Source organism: Ceratotherium simum, unplaced genomic scaffold (genome assembly GCF_057802395.1).
Source record: "Ceratotherium simum simum isolate JZ-2026a unplaced genomic scaffold, ASM5780239v1 HiC_scaffold_43, whole genome shotgun sequence".
Taxonomy (NCBI): Eukaryota; Metazoa; Chordata; class Mammalia; order Perissodactyla; family Rhinocerotidae; genus Ceratotherium; species Ceratotherium simum.
Genome location: NW_028261259.1, coordinates 9,400,063 through 9,420,414, shown reverse-complemented (window position 1 = coordinate 9,420,414; position 20,352 = coordinate 9,400,063). Strand labels below are relative to the sequence as shown.

The 20,352-nt window shown below is 42.1% G+C and overlaps 1 protein-coding gene across 1 annotated transcript in view; it reads left to right on the top strand.

Moving 5' to 3' along the window:
• The window catches only part of LOC101407321 (adhesion G protein-coupled receptor E1-like), a 37,301-nt gene extending 19,431 nt beyond the window's left edge, over positions 1 to 17,870 (top strand). The window contains exons 9-15 of the mRNA XM_087428085.1: positions 597 to 791; positions 2,104 to 2,339; positions 5,407 to 5,473; positions 7,406 to 7,497; positions 12,037 to 12,205; positions 12,326 to 12,430; positions 15,372 to 17,870. Coding sequence (XP_087284211.1) covers positions 597 to 791; positions 2,104 to 2,339; positions 5,407 to 5,473; positions 7,406 to 7,497; positions 12,037 to 12,205; positions 12,326 to 12,430; positions 15,372 to 15,377 — 870 coding nt within the window. The 3' untranslated portion in view covers positions 15,378 to 17,870. The remainder of the gene's footprint in view (positions 1 to 596; positions 792 to 2,103; positions 2,340 to 5,406; positions 5,474 to 7,405; positions 7,498 to 12,036; positions 12,206 to 12,325; positions 12,431 to 15,371) is intronic.
• The last annotated feature ends 2,482 nt before the right edge of the window (positions 17,871 to 20,352 follow it).

Genomic DNA, 20,352 nt, shown 5'->3' with positions numbered 1-20,352 from the left:
TGCAGGAAAAACAGGAAGCACTCTAGGTATTTCAAGCAGAAAAGGATTTAACACGGGGAACTGGGTGCTCACCAAATCTGTGGAAGGGACGAAGCAGTTGAAGTCAGGGGCTGCTGCTTGGATTTTGGTTTCAAGATCACCCCTCTGCAGCTGTAATCCAGAGGTGAGAAGTTGCTTCTGTCAGGTCACCCCACATCCATGAAATTAAAGACTGGACAGTTGGAATGTGGAGTCCAGCCCCAGCTCACTCCTGTCTGCAGGAAGCTGGTATCTGCCTCCATTCTGCCTTGTAAAACTTTCATGCAGGCATCTCGTTGGAGAACCTAACTGACATCCAGGACCTTAGCCCCAAAGGATTCTGGGAAATGTAGTTTGTAGACATGATGGGATGGGGTGTAGGATAGGGGTGGGAATGGGTGCTGATGGATGGCAACAGATGCCAAAGGATGATGATGGACAGTATCTACTTCACTCTGAGTGTCAGAGGGAGAAAAGGTCCTCAAGACCTTTTTGCCCAAGCCAGGAGTCTGGATAATTCTTTCTCCTGCCCAGGGCATGCTGGTCCCTCTCTGAGTAGTGTATCTCTTTCCTGACAGATGGAGTTCTCTTTGTACATCATTAGCCACGTGGGCATGATCATCTCACTGGTGTGTCTCGTCTTGGCCATCGCCACCTTCCTGCTGTGCCGTAGCATTCGCAACCACAACACCTACCTCCACCTGCACCTCTGCGTGTGCCTCTTCTTGGCCAAGATTCTCTTCCTCACCGGTGTAGACAAGACTGACAACCAGGTCCCACATCCCTCAGGCTATGCCCCCATCCAGCCCCATCATCTCCACATCTGCCTCTGCTCATCCCTACCCACTCCCTCTATGCAAGTTCCCACCTCAGGACCTTTGCACACGCTGTGCCCTCTTTCAACAATACTCATCTCCCAGCTCCTCACCTGCTTGACTCCTTCTTGTGATAGAAAGGTCTCAGTTTAAAATAATTTCCCTGATCATGTTATATATTGTGGTGGTCCCTCCTATTACTCGTTAAACCATTGGTTCTCATCTGGGATGATTCTGCCCCCTAGGGGACACATGGCGATGTCTGGAGATGTCATTGGTTGTCACCACTGGGAGCAAGCGCTACTGCCATCTAGTGGGTGGAGGCCAGGGATGCTGCTAAACAGCTTACCATACACAGGACAGTCCCCACAACAGAAAAGAATCTGGCAGCAGTGGTTCAGATGTCAATAATGCTACAGCTGAGAAACTGCTCCTTGTAACTCTAGTTTGCGTTCTTTCCCAGCACTTATTCGAAACTATATTGATCAGTTATTGTTTTACTTGTGTATCTACCTCCTCCCCTACGCTATGTGCCCCGTGAGAGCAATGACTTTGGCCAATTTACCCCCTATAACTGTGCCAGAAATAGTAGGCTCCCAGGTCTTTCCAAAAGGAGCACTATTGACATTTTGGGTGGGATGATCGTTCTTTGTGTGGGCCTGCCCCTCTCGCTATGGAATGCTTAGTTTCCCCAATCCCTTGAGAACTCAAGACCCATAGTGCCCCGCTCCCATCATTTGACCAGGGGTGGGCAAACTCTGTCCGTAAAGAGACAGATATAAATATTTTCGGCTTTGCGGATCCTACAGTCTCTGTCATGACTGCTCAACTCTGCTGTTTAGTGTGAAAACAGCCATAGAGAATACATAAATGGGTGTGGCTGTGTGCCAGTGAAACGTTATTTACAAAACGGGCAGCCAGCCCAACGGCTGTAGTTTGGGGGCCCCCCGTCCCCATCCCATGTCTTCAGACATCTCCTCAAGTAGGGGGATCATCCATCAGCTTTTCCCCCAAACTCTCCCAGTTGTAGCGTTGACAGTCACGTGTCCTGGGAAACCTCAGTCCCGGGCAAACCAGGGCGATTGGTCACCTTACCAGAGGGATGGAGAAGAATGGTGAATGTGGTGAAGAACATCTCTATAAGTATTTGTGGAATGAACGAATGGGTCGTGTTTGGGGAACGCCAAAAAGAGTACTCTCTCCGCTGCCCTCTTCTTCTGAGCCTGCTCCTTGGAGGGGGGTCCTGAGTGCACCCGCTCCTCCTCTGCAGACGGGCTGTGCCATCATCGCGGGCTTTCTGCACTACCTGTTCCTTGCCTGCTTCTTCTGGATGCTGGTGGAGGCCGTGATGCTCTTCCTTATGGTCAGGAACCTGAAGGTGGTGAATTACTTCAGCTCTCGCAACATCAAGATGACATACCTCTGTGTCTTTTGTTATGGGCTCCCGGCGGTAGTGGTGGCTGTCTCCGCCGGCCTGCAACCACAGGGCTATGGGATGTATGATCGGTGAGTGACATCCCTGTCTCTCCCAGAAGACCCTGCTTCCGGGGTTCATGATGATAATTACATGAACAAGAAGAGCAGTAACAGTAGCAGTAGCTGTGGCTGCTATTTATTGAGCTTTTACTTTATGTGCTTGGTCTCAGGTTGCCATGGTCTCAGGGCTGCCATGTACAGTTGCACAAGTTGTGCGCTTGATTGTACACAACAGTAAACTTGATTGTACAGTTTTAAAATCATGGACTCTAGAGCCAGCCTGCTTGGGTTTGAATCTTGGCTCCACCCCCTTCCGTCTGTGCTACCTCGGGCAAGACGCTTAACCTCCAGATGCTTCCATGTCCTCATCTATAAAATGGAGGCTAACAACAATGCCTACCTCATAGGGTTGCTGTGAGGGTTAAATGAGTTATCTGCAAAACATTGAGAACAGCGTCTGGCGCAGGCTAAAGCATTATATACATTATTATTATCACCATCATTATTAGCGTTGTCTGTTTTAAAGTGAGGTATATTTATCGCATGGTTCCATGCCAGATGATTTTAGGTAGTATGCTGGTGAGGACTAATTTTTAAAATATTTTTGTATTTATTTTATAGGGCATTAGAAAAAGAAATTTCCAGCATACCAAAATCATGATTTCACAGACATGCTTCCATTGTATAAGTAAAAAATGTGAGTCAATTTGAGGGGAAAAAATTAGGTAAAGGGCAGAACAAGCAGTATGTGGATAGAGCAGAGACTGTAACTCAGTGTAATATTTCATTTAATCCTACGACGGACCTTTGAGATAATGTTGCTATTCTAATTTACAGTTGAGGAAACTGAGGCTCAGATGGGTGAAAGATTTTTCTCGCCATTATGGTGAGAAAGGGGCAGCGTGAGGATGTGAATCTGGGTCTTTGCAATCGCAAGGCCCCTGCTTGTCACCTCGTGCTGTAGGCACTTTGCTGAGTTGTGTTAGGGGATTAAATATCCGGGTTTCCTCCCTGCCTGCTGATGGCTGATACTTCAGGTAAGGTCATGAGATAAGGGGTGAAGGGAAGAATTTGTACTAAGTGAGCACCCATCGTAACCTAAATCCTATAAGCTTTACAAACATATATTATCTCTGTTACTTCTCAACAAAATTCCTATGTCTCCACTGTGTACAGCAGTGTCATTCAACTATACTATAGTGTAAATAGTACCCCCCAGATTTGTGCAGTGCACAACCTGTGCTGCTGTATGTGGTGGCCCTGAGACCAAAAGTATATAAAGTAACAGCTTCATAAATAGTAGCTACAGAAGACATTGAGGCTCAGTGCAGTCGCAGAACTTGCCCGGGGTCACATGGCTAGTAAGTGTCCAAGCTGAGTTCAGGTCTGACTGTCTTGTCAGGAGATGGTGGTGACAATGCAGGGCCACCATGAGGAAGAGTCTGATGTTGATGTGAGTAGTATAAGCCCTGACACAGAGCAGAGAAGGACGATGGCATATGGGAGCTGGAAAGTTCATGGAAGGCTTCCTGGAGGAGGGAGAATTTGAATGAGCCTTGAAAGCTCTAGTGAAATGTACACAGGCAAAGAGGAAAGGGGGTGGCAACATAGGTGAGGGCAAAAGCTTGCCCAAAGGAGAGCTTGAGGAGTGTTTGGAGGTCCGATGGATTGCACGGGAAGAAGGGGAAATGGGGGGGGGCATGGAATTTGGAGAATACCTCTCAGGTGGTGGGAACCACAGAAAGTTTTGGAAGAGAGGAGTCTCACTGACAAGGATTTGAGATGATCTTAGGAAGCACTGGAGAATGGGGAAGTGAGACAGGGAAGAGAAGGAGCAAATACGGGGTGCTTTCATGAGCAGGCTCTGCTCTGGGAGGCTGGGCTCGGTCTCAGTGGGTACCTCTGGGAGACCCTGTAGGGCATGCACCACAGTTATCCCACCCAAGCGGTGAGGGAGCTGGTGTATTTATCCACAACTCCCTCCCATCAGCCGTCGGTTGAGGGCTGCTCCTGGGAGAACTAATTCTCCAGCACTTTTAGTCTGATGCCCCAGGCAGAGATGCAGATGCTGATAAGGGAACTGGCCGGTATTTACTGACGTGATCATCCTGAAAGGAGGTGAACAGCATCTTCTCATGATGCAAACATTTTCCTGCCTTTTATTCACTCTATTACTGGAGACTCACAACATCTGGTTGGCCAAACTTGATTATTTTCCTTCTCTTGAGCGGGGAGGCACACTTCTGCTAAAGGAATATTGGGGTGCTGTTACCCAACATGGTGGAATGGTTGTTGGGTGATGAAAACAGCGAATATCTACTAGAGACATGAAGGAAGGAGGCAACGTATTCCTCCTTCCTTCCTTCCTCCCTCTCTCATTCCCTCCCTCCCACCCTCCCTTATTTCCTTCCTCCTCCTTCCTTCCTCCCTCCCTCTCTCCCTTCTTCCCCCTCTCTCTCCTTCCCTCACTTTCTTCTTTCTTCTTTCTTTTCTTTTAACAAATAATTCTGGAATGCCTCATCCATGCCAGGCTTTGCACAGAGTCCTAGGTATTCAGAGATGAACAAAACATTCGAGGTCCAAATTCTTATGCAGCTCATAGTCTAGTAGGGGAAGATGGACAATTCGCAAGCAAACAAACAACTGAACAAGATAATTTATGATACTGAGAGATGCCATAAAAAAAGGCAGCAAGCTCTGCTAGAGAGGCACCAGGAGCAGGGATAGTACACTTAGCTGGGGGTAGTCAGGAATGGCTTTTCAGAGTAGGTGACATTTGCGCTGAGATTTGAATGACAAGGTGTGCCAGTGGGGATTCTGGAAAGAGGGAAAAGGGGTTACGGAGTTTATGAATGGAGAATGGGCTCTACCCAGGGCACTAAGTAAACTTTTCAGGAACAGTTTCCCAGCAAGAAGGTCTCTGAGAGGATTTGCTGTGGTCCAAAGAAAACTGAAATTCGACCAGCCCCATCAGGAGAATTTTCGTCTCTATCTCATCTCCCAGTAGTCTCCTCCATTAGTGCCTTTGTCAGGGCATGAATAGCTGTAGGGTCAAGACCCTGAGACAAGCACTGACTCCTCCTGTTTGTCTCTATAGCTGCTGGCTGAATACGGAGACGGGGTTCATTTGGAGTTTCCTGGGGCCAGTTTGCACAATCATAGTGGTAAGCAGATTGCTTGGTGCTGTGTGTTCTGGAGCAGGAGCAAAGAGAGTTGAAACGTCAGGAAATGCCAGTGGAAGATGCATAGCTGAGGTCACCTATTCTCCTCAAACGTTCTCTATTCTGATCCTCAATTCTCGAGATTTCCAAGTGAGACTGTAATTTCTTTGATTTGGGATTTTTTTTTATGCCAACATGCAAATGCTCCTGGGAGAACCCACAGTCTTATGTGCCCTTTGTGCTTCAGTGTGAATGTGCCTGTCAATCTTTTCTGAGTACAGATATTAAATGAGAAAAAAGGTAGAAAGAAATTAAAAACAATTGATGGGGAAGAGAGAGAAGGAAATGATGGGATGGAGGCAAAGGGGAGCCTAGAGGTTCTTTTCCAGCTTTATGGAGGTATAACTGACAAATAAAATTATATATATTTAAGGTGTACAACTTGATGTTTTGACATATGTATACATTGTGAAATGACCACCACAATCAAGCTAATTAATATATCCATCATCTCACATACTTCCATTTTTTTCCTTTCTCTTTTTTTTGTGGTGAGAATACTTAACGCCTACCCTCTTAGAAAATTTCAAGCGTACAATACAGTTTTGTTAACTATAGTCACCATACTGTACATTAGCTCTCCAGAACTTATTAATTGTGCATAACCGAAACTTAGTAGGCTTTGACCAACGTCTCCCCATTTCCCCCAACCCCCAGCCCCTGGCAATCACTATTCTACCCTTTGAGAATCCTGGGGATGTTCAGCACCATCTCCTTGCCTCCAATCCGGACTCTGCAATCCTACAAGACGTTTCTTCTGACTCTCATTCATGGTGGCTCATTTCCTTGTGTCATTTGTAATTGCTACTTGTGAGCTCCTATCTGACCGATCTAAATCTTGGGAATTCTTGAGGTTGTATTCCTCCAGGAAGTTTTGCTTTGACTTCCATCAGATTTTTGGGGGGCCATGTATTAGTTTCCTAGGGCTGAGATGATAGAGTATCACAAACTGGGTAGCTTAGAACAACAGAATTTTATCGTCTTAGGGTTCTGGAGGCTAGAAGTCTGAAATCAAGGGGTCAGCAGGGCCACGCTCCCTCTGACGGCCCCAGGGAAGGATCTGTTCCAGTCTTCTCTCCAACCTCTGGTAGCCTCAGGCATTCCTTGGCTTGTAGATGTCTGTTTTCTCCCTGTGTCTCTTCACATCATCTTCCCTGTATGCATGTCTGTCTCTGTGTCCAAATTTCCCTGTTTTATAAGGGCACCAGTCATATCGGATTAAGGCCCATCCTAATGGCCTCATTTTAATTTGATGACCTCTGTAAAGACCCTATCTCAAAATAAAGTCACATTCTGAGGTCCTGAGGGCTAGGCCTTCAACATATCTTTTTGAGGAGGGGGCACAGTTCAACCCATAACAGGGTACTGGTCTTGATTCTAATTTCCTGGATGCATCCAGTGGAAATAAACGAAGATCGCCTAAATAAGAACAAACAAAAGCTATTTATTCGGAGATTGCCGTAATAAGAAAGTCAGCCACCATCACTTCCATTCGTCAGAGCCTCAAAGGCAGGCAGAGGAGTGGGAAAGCTTTGTAGAGAGAAACAGAAGGCTTCAGACGTGCCCCGAGTGGAGGTTGTTGACATAGGGATGCTATAGGTGGGCTAACTCGAAGCAGGCATCCTACGTGATTGGTTAGGGGAGCATATTGGCTTTCTCCTTTTGGTGCTAAGTCAGAAACAGGGGCAGAAGTTAAGGAGGCTGTCAGTTATTGATCAAGTCCTGGTCATTTGGAATTGATTGCTACAGAAGTTATTGTTTGGCTTCCTGGAGTGGTTACTGCAGACTACGGGTCAGAGTTCTCTTTTTATAGATGGTCTGGCCATTGTCCTCGTGTATATCCAATCTTTCAATCCCTTTTGCTTGACTTTGTAGATCAATTCCATCCTCTTCACTTTGACACTTCGGAGCCTGAGGCAGAAGCTTTCCAGCGTCAATGCCGAAGTCTCAACGCTCAAAGACACCAGGTGAGTCCCTCCTTCCTATCGTCTCCCCTTCCAATCTCACTTCCTTATTTCCACAAATGTTCATTGAGTACCTTTTATATGCCTGGTCCTGTGCCTAAGACGGACCAGCACAGTATCTGGATCTGGGGGGATAAAACCCCAGCTCTGTCACTTACAAGCTGTGTGACCTTAGGCAAGTTACATAACCTCTTTGAAACTCTGTTTCCTCATCTGTAGAATATGTGGAGATATTAACATTGCCCACTTTATGTGGCTTATGAAGCATTTAGCACAGTTACTAGGAGAAGTGAGTGTTTCATATATAGAAACTATTAATAAACTTTTTAATTTTTCTCCTGCGTGTACATAGTAGAATAGAATCATACTGTTTTATTTTTATAACTATTTTTTCTCTTAATAACACGTCATAAAATTTTTCTTGTTTGATTAGAAATTTGTCAACTATACTTTTTTTGTATAACTCTTCAGCGTAAGGAGCCAGCACAGTTTACTTGAATCATCCCTCATTTATGGACATTTAAGTTATTTCTGACTTATTATTATTTTTTTTTTTTTGCTATTACAAACAGTATTGTCTTGAATATCCTTGTAGGTAAATCTTCTTCCACATCTGTGGTTATTTAATCATAACACTAGGCATGAAATTGCCTGAGTCAAAGGGTAGGTTGGATTGTAACACTTTTAGTGTATATTGCAAATTGTTTTCCAGAAAAATTATTTCCATTCACAAGAGTGCTTGTTTACCTCCAGCCTTGCCAGCATTAGGGTTTATCATTTTTTGTTGTTTTGCTGATTTAATAGATGAAATACACTATCTCATTATTTTATCTTCATATATATTATTCTGTCTTACAGAGGTGGGACTTTTTCATATTCTCATAGAGGATCTGTGTTTCTGAACTTCACCATTCAACTAATGTTCATTTTAAGAATGTACCCAAACTAGACATTGTCTAGATTTTATTGTCGGTAACCTAATGATGGTCGCTTGTTTGTTTTCCCATCAGTGTCCAATCCTTCATCCATCTTAAATATTTTTTTCTAAAAATTATTTTTTAAAAATTAGTGCAAAAAGTTAGAATAAAGTTAATGTATGCCATGGCAAGAAAAATTAAGCAGTAAAAAAGGAAACACGTGAAAACTAATTCCTTCTCTTTTCCCTGACTCCCCAGGTCCCCAGATCTCTCCCACCTCAAGCAACCATTATCACCTGAATTGAGCTTCCTTCCAGAATATTCTATACTTACACATCCATCTTCTATTACATAAATGACAGGGTACTGTACATATCATTCTGCACTTGTTTTTTTCCACATAATAGGTAGCTTATTACATATCAGTACTTAAGGTTAAAAACAACTAACAAAAATGTTTATTTTGTGCCAGACATTGTTCTAAGCACCTTTAGGTCTAATGCTATCTCATTAATTGGTAGAACAAGCTTATAGTGTAGGCATTGTGTTGTCATCCTTATCTCAAAGTGAGGAAACTGAGGCACAGTGACGTTAAGTAACCTACTAAGGCCACAAAGTTAGTGAATGGATCAGAATTTAAACACAGGCAGTCTGACCCAGAGCCTTACCCACTATAGTATATTGTCACTCTCATCTCATTTTATTTTATTTTATTTTTTAATTTTTTGTTTATTGTAGTAACATTGGTTTATAACATTGTAAAAATTTCAGGTGTACATCATTATACTTCTATTTCTGCATAGATTACATCATGTTCACCACCAAAATATTAATTACAACCCATCACCACACACATGTATCGAATTATCCCTTTCACCCTCCTCCCTCCCCCTTCCCCTCTGGTAACCACCAATCCAATCTCTGTCTCTATTTGTTTGTTTATTGTTGTTATTATCTACTACTTAATGAAGGAACTCATACGGTATTTGACCTTCTCCCTCTGACTTATTTCACTTTGTATTATACCCTCAATGTCCATCCATGTTGTCACAAATGGCTGGATTTCATCATTTCTTATGGCTGAGTAGTATTCCATTGTGTATATATACCACAGCTTCTTTATCCATTCGTCCCTTGATGGGCACTTAGGTTGCTTCCAAGTCTTGGCTATTGTAAATAACGCTGCAATGAACACAGGGGTGCATGTACCTTTGCAAATTGTTGTTTTCAAGTTCTTTGGATAAATACCCAGCAGTGGAATAGCTGGATCATATGGTAGTTCTATCCTTGATTTTTTGAGGAATCTCCATAGTGGCTGCACCAGTTTGCACTCCCACCAGCAGTGTATGACAGTTCCCTTCTCTCCACATCCTCTCCAACACATGTTGTTTCCTGTCTTGTTAATTATAGCCATTCTGACGGGCGTGAGGTGATATCTCATTGTGGTTTTGATTTGTATTTCCCTGATAGTTAGTGATTTTGAACATCTTTTCATGTGTCTGTTGGCCATCTGTATATCTTCTTTGGAGAAATGTCTGTTCAGGTCTTTTGCCCATTTTTTAATTGGGTTGTTAGTTTTTTTGTTGTTGAGATGCATGAGTTCTTTATATATTTTGGAGATTAAGCCCTTATCAGATGTATGGTTTGCAAATATCTTCTCCCAATTGTTAGGTTGTCTTTTCGTTTTGTTGATGGTTTCCTTTGCTGTACAGAAGCTTTTTAGTTTGATGTAGTCCCATTTGTTTATTTTTTCTATTGTTTCTCTTGCCCGGTCAAATATGGTGCTTGAAAAGATGTTGCTAAGACCGATGTCGAAGAGCATACTGCCTATGTTTTCTTCTAGAAGTTTCATAGTTTTAGGTCTTACATTCAAGTCTTTAATCCATTTGGAGTTAATTTTTGTGTATGGTGTAAGGTAAGGGTCTACTTTCATTTTTTTGCATGTGGCTATCCAGTTTTCCCAACACCATTTGTTGAAGAGACTTTCTTTTCCCCATTGTATGTTCTTGGCTCCTTTGTCAAAGATTAGCTGTCCGTAGATGTGTGGGTTTATTTCTGGGCTTTTGATTCTATTCCATTGATCTGTGTGTCTGTTTTTGTGCCAGTACCATGCTGTTTTGGTTAGTATAACTTTGTAGCATATTTTGAAATCAGGGAGTGTGATACCTCCAGCTTTGTTCTTTTTTCTCAGGATTCCTTTAGCTATTCGGGGTCTTTTGTTGTTCCATATAAATTTTAGGATTCTTTGTTCTATTTCTGTGAAAAATGTTGTTGGAACTTTGATAGGGATTGCATTGAATCTATAGATTGCTTTAGGAAGTATGGACATCTTAACTATGTTAATTCTTCCAATCCAAGAGCACGGAATATCTTTCCATTTCTTTGTGTCTTCTTCAATTTCTTTCAGAAATGTTTTATAGTTTTCGGTGTACAGATCTTTCACCTCTTTGGTTAAGTTTATTCCTAGGTATTTTTTTTTTTTGTTGCAATTGTAAATGGGATTGTATTCTTAATTCCTCTTTCTGCTACTTCGTTGTTAGTGTACAGAAATGCAACTGATTTTTGTATGTTGATCTTGTATCCTGCAACTTTACCATATTCGTTTATTACTTCTAAAAGTTTTCTGGTGGATTCGTTAGGGTTTTCTATATATAAAATCATGTCATCTGGAAATAGTGACAGTTTCACTTCTTCCTTTCCAATTTGGATCCCTTTTATTTCTTTCTCTTGCCTGATTGCTCTGGCTAGGACTTCCAGTACTATGTTAAATAGGAGTGGTGACAGTGGGCATCCTTGTCTGGTTCCTGTTCTTAGAGGGTCATCTCATTTTAAAAAACAGTTGTATAATCTGATTTCTGTCTCTATGGATTTGCCCATTCTGGACATTTCATATAAATGGAATCATATACTATGTGGACTTTTGTGACTGGTTTCTCTCACTAAGCATCATGTTTTCAAGGTTCATCCATGTCGTAGCGTGTGTCAGTGCTTCACTCCTTTTCATGGCTGAGTAATATTCCGCTATATGGATGGACCACGTTTTGTTTATCCAGTCATCTGTTGATGGACATTTGGGTTGTTTCTAATTGGGGGAGAGGGAAGTGGGGGATGACTTTTTAATAGGGACGGGGTTTCTTTTTGGGGTGATAAATGTGTCTGGGAACTGGATAGTGGTGATGTTTGTACAACACTGTGAATGTTCTAAATACCACCGAATCGTACTTTAAATGGTTAAAATGGTGAACTTTATGTTATGTGAGTTTTACCTCAGTAAAAAAAAAAGAAGGCTTCATAGTATTTCATTGTATGGCTTCATTGTTCACTTAACGTGTCCTAAATTCTTAGACACATGGGTCCTTCTAGCCTTTCATTACTAATGAAAATATTGCATTAAATACATGTGTCCACACATCTTCATGCCGATGTGTATCTGTAGGCCAATAGCCTTTTAAATGCCTATAGGATTCAATTTCCCTACACCTAGGCTTGGAGGCTCCACCCCACGTTTATTTCCGTCTAGGTGGTGGGTCACATGGTGGCAGCCTCAGATCATTCCTGGGAGTGTGTCCCATGAGGACAACAGCCACCTCCCAGAACCTTATCCTCTGCAAACTTTCTCCTCCAGGTTATTGACATTCAAGGCATTTGCCCAGCTCTTCATCTTGGGGAGCTCCTGGGTGTTGGGCATTTTCCAGATCGGACCCATGGCTAGTATCATGGCCTACCTGTTCACCATCATCAACAGCCTGCAGGGGGCCTTCATCTTCCTCATTCACTGTCTGCTCAACCGCCAGGTATGTAGCTGCTGCCCTCGCTGTCCCTGATGCCACTCCTTCCAGGGGACATGCCTGTGACAGCATACTTCCCTGCATCTGGGAGTGATTCATCTCCCCGTGATATGTCTCCATCTCCAGGTACGGGAAGATTACAGAAGATGGATTACCAGGAAGACCACACCCAGATCCCAGTCCCAGACTTCAGGGGTCATACTGATATCCTTTTCCTCCACTTCCAACACGGTGAGAGACTGTGTGTTTTATGCAGGTTCTGGTCAAACAGAATACTTGCTTCTTAGCAATACTAAACACCACCATGTGTTGAGTGTCTACTGTGAGTTAAGTGTCTCCATGTATATTAGCTCATTTGATAGAGGGTAGGGTTTAAGAGTGGAGGTTCAGGAGCCAGGCTGCCTAGGTTTAAATCCCATCTCTGCCTCTTAGTAGCTATGTGATCTAAAAAAGATAAAATCATGGGGGCTGACCCCATTGCCTCGTGGTTAAGTTTGGTGTGCTCCGCTTTGGTGGCCCAGGTTCGGCTCCCAGGTGCAGACCCACATCACTCAGTGACCATGCTGTTGCAGTGCCCCACATACAAAATAGAGGAAGATTGGCAACAGATGTTAGCTCAGGGTGAATTTTCCTCAAGCAAGAAAAAAAAAGATAAAATCGTGACTCACACAGATATAAAATGAGCATACATTAAGGATTTTATTCCACTCATCAGTCAGTGAAAAAACCAGATAGATGTTATAACTGGCTCAAAAGAGAACGCAAAGAACAGACATATATGTATATAATATATAATATATACAATGTATATAATGTATACATAATACATCATACACATAATGTATCCAACATATACATAATACATAAAACACATATAATGTATACATAATACATAATATACATATAATATGCATACAGTGTATACATAATATATAATATATATTGCATAATACATATGCAATGCATCCAATGTATATAATGTATACATAATACATAATACACATATAATATATACAATGTATACATAATACGTAATATATATTACGTAATACATGTATATGTCTGTTCTTTGCTGTTCTCTTTTGACCCAGTTGTAACATCTGCCTGGCTCCCTCACTGATAATTATATACACATAATATATATAATATAATGTTTAATTATATATTATATAATTATACATACAATTATTAATATTATAAAATACATACAAAATTTCATATACCTATATGTTATAGATGTATTACATATATATGCATTATAATACCTATGAATTATAATACATATATATAATTTCAGGAATATTGAAATGAATGTGCAAATGGATGCAAAACTGTTTTTTCCATGGAATTATTTTGCATCTCTGTCAGTTATTTAAAATTTACAGAATTGTAAAATATCTCCCACATAGATCAGAACTGGGTAACCTGGAGATGTGTGCTCTGACAATACATCATTTTCCATGGAAGTACTCATTTTTCTCTACACCATAGATCTCATCCAGTCTCACAGCCATAAACACCATTTATTAGCAATGACCCCAAAATATTAAACAGTGTGCAGTCCAGCCCCTTCTCCTGAATTCTGGACTCATATAACCAACCACCTACCAAGTGCCTCCACTGAGATGTCTAACAGATGTGACAAATGTAACATGTTCCAATCTGAGCTTCGGATCCCCCCACCTCTCATTTCCATGGAGGGTCCCCTATCCTTCTATTGCTCAGCATAAGGCCGTGGAGTTATCCTTGACTCTGCCTTTCTTCTTACCCTTCATCTCCGATCCATCAGCAAATCCTGTTGACACTTCCTCAGAATGTATCCAGAATCTGATCGCCTCTCTGTTCCTCTGTTGCTTCTATTCTGTTCCAAGTCCTATTGTCTGTAGCCAGGATTATGGAAATAACCTCATAAAGGGTCTTTCTCCTTCCCCTCTTGCCTTTTCCCTGCCCCACCTTTGGTCTGTTCTCCTTGCAGCAGCCAGAGGGCGCCTGTGAACTCCTGAGTCAGGTCACATCCCTTCTCTGCCTACAACCCTCTATGGCTCCCACCTTACTCAGTAAAAGCCAAAGTCCTCCTGATGGTCCACAAGGCCCTGTACGATCTGACCCTCTTTTCCTCCTTGGCCTCATCTTCTGTTAATCTCACTTCCCTCTGCTCCACCCATGCTGGCCTGCTCAGGATTCTTCAGACACACCAAGCTCACTTCCTCTTTAGGAATCTTGACCTGGATGCTCACTCTGCCTTGAATGTTCTTGTCCTGATACCCACATGGCCAACTCCCTCACCTCCTTCAAATCTTTGTTCCAATCATTTGTTATCAATAGTATTTCCTCTGGCAACTCTATTTCGTACTGCCTCCTTTTCTCCTACCCTGACATTCATGCTTCTCCTGCCCCTAATCCTGATTTTCTTTTCATAGCGCTTACCGCTTCCTAACATGCTATAACTTCCTTATTTATTTATGGTCTTCCATATCACACTAGAATGTCTTATTTTTTCACTGACATATTCCAAGCTCAAGTAAATAAGATCCAGTGGCTTAATTAAATAGGGAATTTTTTTTTGCAAGAATAGAAGCCCAGAGTTAGGTGTTGCTGGTACTGGTTCTATTGCTCAGTGGTATTGTAAAGGATTTAGGCTCTTCCCGGTTTTCCAATCTGCTAGCAGCATGTTGGCTTTTCATCAAAATGTTTTTTATGGTTGCAAGGTGGGTGCCATAGCTCCAGACATCACGACCATGTTCAAGGCAGGAAGAAGAGGGATGGTGCAGAAGCAGCAGCCTCTCCTTTCATGCCTCTCCCTTTAACAGGAAACAGAAGCTTTTCCCAGAAACCCCTCAGCAGATTTCCCTTTCATCTAATTGGTCAGAACTGCGTCACATGGCCACTCCTAGTTACAAAAGAATTTGACAAAACAAGTATTTGGCTTTCTAACTTCTAGAGCGGGAGCTATCAGTGGTGAAGAGGTTAAGAATGGGTTTTGAGTTTGCCTGCAGTGCCTGCCATGCTAGAGATAATCACTGTTAACATTTTAAGGTTTATCCTTCTAGTCTGTGTTGCTATATTTCTCTCTCTCTGTATTTATAAGACCCATGTCCCTATAGATATGACCCCTGGGATCATGTTTGTACTAATCTTGGTACTGATTCCAGTTCTGATTTCTCTCTCACAGGGTTAAAGCTCTTTCTTGCTTTCAAATACGCTATGAAGCAACATTTGAGGACAGCAGGTGCTGGCAGGAGCTGACGCTGAAATCTTCTCTTCATGGCTTAATGTGGAACTGCATATCTCACCAGCCCCAGGACTCTCTGGGTGATTCAGAGCACTGATGGGTGGGGCGCTCTTCCCACGTTCCATGCGCTGGTGAGAAACAAGACTTTCTGTTCCAGATTAACATTTTATCTTCTATGTTCTGCAACCCTTTGAATTTCCAGAGTTTTGAGGAAATAATTGATCCTAGTGCAATGGCACGACCAAGAACATCTGACTACCGTTTTGTTTTCTCCTAAGTTCTTTGGCGTGTGGCTCCAAGCCTGCCTCTCCAGCACCTGTCACAGAGTATGGAAATGGCTTCAGGAAATGGCTTGTCTTCTGACCGACTGGCTTACCCTTTAACAAAGACTCCTCCTGCCTTTAAAGAAATGGCCAATAAAACTGTAACGAGAGCCCCGGGGGATAAATAAAGCACACTGACATATAGGCTACTTTGGCACAAACACTTAAAAGAGTTATGTTGGTAAGCAGGAGTGTCGATAGAGCAGAATTCCAGCATTTCACAGAGAGTTGAAGGACTTGATGACAAAGCCTTTGTAAATATTTTGGTTTCCTGGAAACTTTCGGGGAACCAATGTCTCCTTCCTTCCAGGAACTGTTTTGTGACTTGGCTAGGATTCACAATGCTCACAAAGTTATCACCATCCTGCCTTGCTCTTCATCCCCCATAAAATCTTGAGTGCCAGGGAGAGAAGAAGGAAAATTTAAAATGTAGATATCCTCCCTTCCGTGGCCACTCTCCAGCCTGCCTCCTCAAAGTGTGGTCCGTGGACCAGAAGCATCAGCATCCCTTTGTTAGATAAACAGGATCCCAGGCCCCGCTCCAGTTCTGCTGAACCAGAACCCGGGGTTTAATGAGATCCCCGGGGGGTTTGTGTTGTGCGTGAGTGAATGCTCTAGAATATTCTTCTGTTTTCCATGCTTATACCAGAGCTTGTTTTTAAAACTAGAAAGGAAAACATATTCTTGGCTTTAGGATTTTGCATCTGCCATTCTCTCTTCCTAGGACACCTTTCCTCAAAATTCGGCTAATTTTTGCCCTCTCTTTGAGTCTCAGCATAGTCATCACTTCCACCAGGAAGCATTCTTTAGACTCTTCAAGTAGGATTAGATGTCACCTCTGCGTGTCCTCTAAGGCTTCATGCTTTCTAGCTCTGTATTATAATTTCTTTTCTTCTTGAGTGTCTCCAATTAGATTCTGAGCTCCGTAAGTGCAGGGAAGTATAGTCAGTGGATTCTTCATAAATATTTTGAATGAAAGCGTGAATGAATGGTTACTCTCCATTTTGAAGATGAGGAAACTGAGGCTCAGAGAGGTTAAGTAACTTTCCCATCATTACACAGCTGTAGCGGGCTGAGCTGGGCTTTGAACTCTTGACCAGAGAGCTCCTCTTCCAGGCCACTAGTCCTTCTCCTTCTCTTTCTTTGACCCTAGGAATTCTTAGTTTGGGGATACAGAGAAAAGACTAACTATTTACTTTGAGTCAACTTATCATTTAGGATTCAGTTCGCTCGGTAATGATCCTGTGTTGAACAATTTGATCACAACATTAAACTTGATTGATGGAGGCTCAGTCTTTGTTATTTGTGGCAGCCACAATTTGGGAGGGGGGCTGACACATGTTTACAAACAAGAGTTCATTTATGATAGGTTGGTCTTCAATTCTTGGCTTGTCCAGAGGGTTCAATATAGAGGTGACAATTCTAAGGGATATTGAAGGCAAGAGAAGGCATGATTTTTACCCATTGCCAATTGTGGTAGGTTAATTGCATCAATGCCTTCATGAATGGTTTCCATGCCTCCACATCCCTTCCCTGTAACTTTGTAACCCTTCCTTCTCTGACTCTGGCTTGGCCTTGAGAGTTTATTTGGCCAACGGAATGTTAGCAAGCATGACTCAGAGGTTTCAAAATTGGGTGTGCATCCCTTCTTGCCCTTTGCATGATTTGTCTTGCTCGCTCTTGCACCCCTGCCTCCGCCATAAGAACGTGCCCAGTCTAACCCGCTGGAGGGATGTGAGAAACATATGGAGGAGAGTTAAGTCATCCCGTTACACCAGCTGAGGCTGTCCTTAATCAGCCACCTAACCAACTTGTAGCTGACTGCAGTCACATCAGTGAGCCAAGTCAAGATCAGCAGACCTGCCCACCCAACCCATCAACTCAGGAGCAACAATCAGGTATCATTATTTTAGGGCACTGAGTTTCAGGAGTGGTTTGTTATGAAGTGTTATTTGTGGCAATTGCTAACTGATACAGCAGCCAATGGATTGTCAACATTTTGCATTTGATTGCAACAATTTGGAATATACAAAGAGGAGGATTTGCATCTATATTTCCTCTTAGCTATCAAGGTCTATAAATCTATAATGCTTGAATAAAGTTCTTTCTGACAGAAGACTTGCACAAGGCATTGTCTATCTCTATTACAGTGTTACATGTTGGTTTAAAATACAATCGTGTTAAGGAACTCTATGTTTCTAAGGTAAGTGAAAGCTGTAACCTCCAAAATAAGGATCTTTCTTACTATAAACATCAAGCTGTGCTTGGTACGTTCCTTTACCCCCATGGCCTCATATGCCTCCACTAGAGACAGAAAATACACTTAGAATAAAAACTGCATGGTTCTCAAATCCCATAAATATAAAGTGAAATAACTCTGTCCTCTTAGAATCCAAATAATTTATGGTGTCCAAAAAAAGACAGATCCATTCATTCAAGAAATATTTACTGACCACCTAAAATGTACTTTTCCTTCCTAAACCATTAATCGTCATTGAAAAAAAATTAAAAAATTGAAAAGCAAGGATATTAGAACATAAAATATTATTTTAAATTTAAATATTTTATTTTCCCCAAACCAGAATTTATTAAAATTTGACATTCTTGATTTTAATGGAAGAAAATTCATCAATAATTTTTCAAAATCAATTTCTAGAAAAAAATTAACCATTAAAAGTACATTGAGGGCGGGCCCCATGGCTTAGCAGTTAAGTGCGCGCGCTCCGCTGCTGGCGGCCCGGGTTCGGATTCCGGGCGCGCACCGACGCACCGCTTCTCCGGCCATGCTGAGGCCGCATCCCACATACAGCAACTAGAAGGCTGTGCAGCTATGACATACAACTATCTACTGGGGCTTTGGGGGGAAAAAATAAATAAATAAATAAAATCTTTAAAAAAAAAAAAGTACATTGACAAAGTATATGTAGGGGCTCACATTTTTCCTTTTGTGTCAGGTTCCATTATGACCCCAGCATAGCACTGTCAGATCTTGGATTTGGATATTTTGCTTATCATGGATTTTTCTTGCATTGATTTTGATATTTTTAAAAATTGCATTTACATGGTATTTATCTTGATTACTTAGTTTTTTTGATGCATACTTAAATTTTGTGCCTGAAACGAGTGCTTCCCTCCCCTCCCCCCAGTGCTGGCCCTGATCGTGATCTTTTGTTTTACTGAGGAAGATTCTCCCTGAGCTGGCAACTGCTGCCAATCTTCCTTGTGTTGTATGTGAGCTGCCACCACAGCATGACCACTGACAGACGAGTGGTGTAGGTCTGCACCCGGGAACCGAACCAAGGCCACCGAAACAGAGCACGCCGAACTTAACAACTAGGCCACTGGGGCGGGCCCTGGTCATGATTTTTGGGAGGCAGATTCATACTGGTTTTTCAGGAAGTGGGACAACATCCTTGGCACCCCTTGCTTAAAAACACTTGAGTATTAATAATGCTGTATTAGTCACACCCGTCTACATGGAAAGAGAAAACCATAACATAGTGCCAGATATCTCATGGCTACACAGAGAGTTATCCTCAGGGTGACATAGAACAAGTATGCCCATGTTATTTTAAAACCTTTATTTTTCCCACTTGTCATATTGTGAACATCTTTTCAACTCATCGAGCCTCTTAGAACTTCATTTTTTTTCTCGAGAGCTGCATGGTATACATGTGTCATAATGTATTTAGCCTGGGTTTGCATCATTTTCAACTTTTTAGTACTATAAACTATACTGTAATAAACATCTTTGAGCTAAATTTTAAGCACTCTTCTAGTTAAATGCTTTTAAAATTAGTGGTAGGTTATCAATGAGAGGAAGCTTATATGTCTTCCTTAATGTCTGGTTGAAGAAAAACATTAGTAACTGCACAAATCTATCAAACTTTCACAAACTGTCTAAAAGTAAATCATTAGAAATATAGTAATTTGAAGTTTACTTAAGCTCTACTCATAGAAAATCTTTCCATCATCAGTTCTAAGTCATCTGGTTGCCTCCCTGCCTTGACATTTCTGTTCTGTTGTGCCTAAAGTTATCAATCTTTTATTTGTGATACTCAGCATGTTGGATTATAATCAGATGCTCATGTGTTTTTGTGCCCCGCTATCCTATGAGTTCCTTGTCATTTATCTCTGCACGCTTATGACCCAACAGAAGATTAGGTTCATGGATTGGATCAATAATGTTTATTTAATGAATGCATCAAGGAAAGAGTGTGTCAATCTACCACACAGCAACAGGACACTGTTCTCTATTCTGCCCCCTGAAGGACACCCCTTGATTTTACAGATAATGTCATGCTCTTGCAGAGTCACCCAAAGACCCTTTTTTTAAATATACCTTAATTTTATCTATTTATTTATTTTTCCCCCACAGCACCAATAGATAGTTGTATGTCATAGCTGCACATCCTTCTAGTTGGTGTATGTGGGGCGTGGCCTCAGTATGGCTGGAGAAGCGGTGCACACCCGGGATCCGAACCCTGGCCGCCAGCAGCGGAGCACAAGCACTTAACCACTAAGCCACAGGGCTGGCCCAAGACCCTTTTGTTTAAGTTTCCAATAACAATAAGTCTGTGCTAATTCCATTATGAACA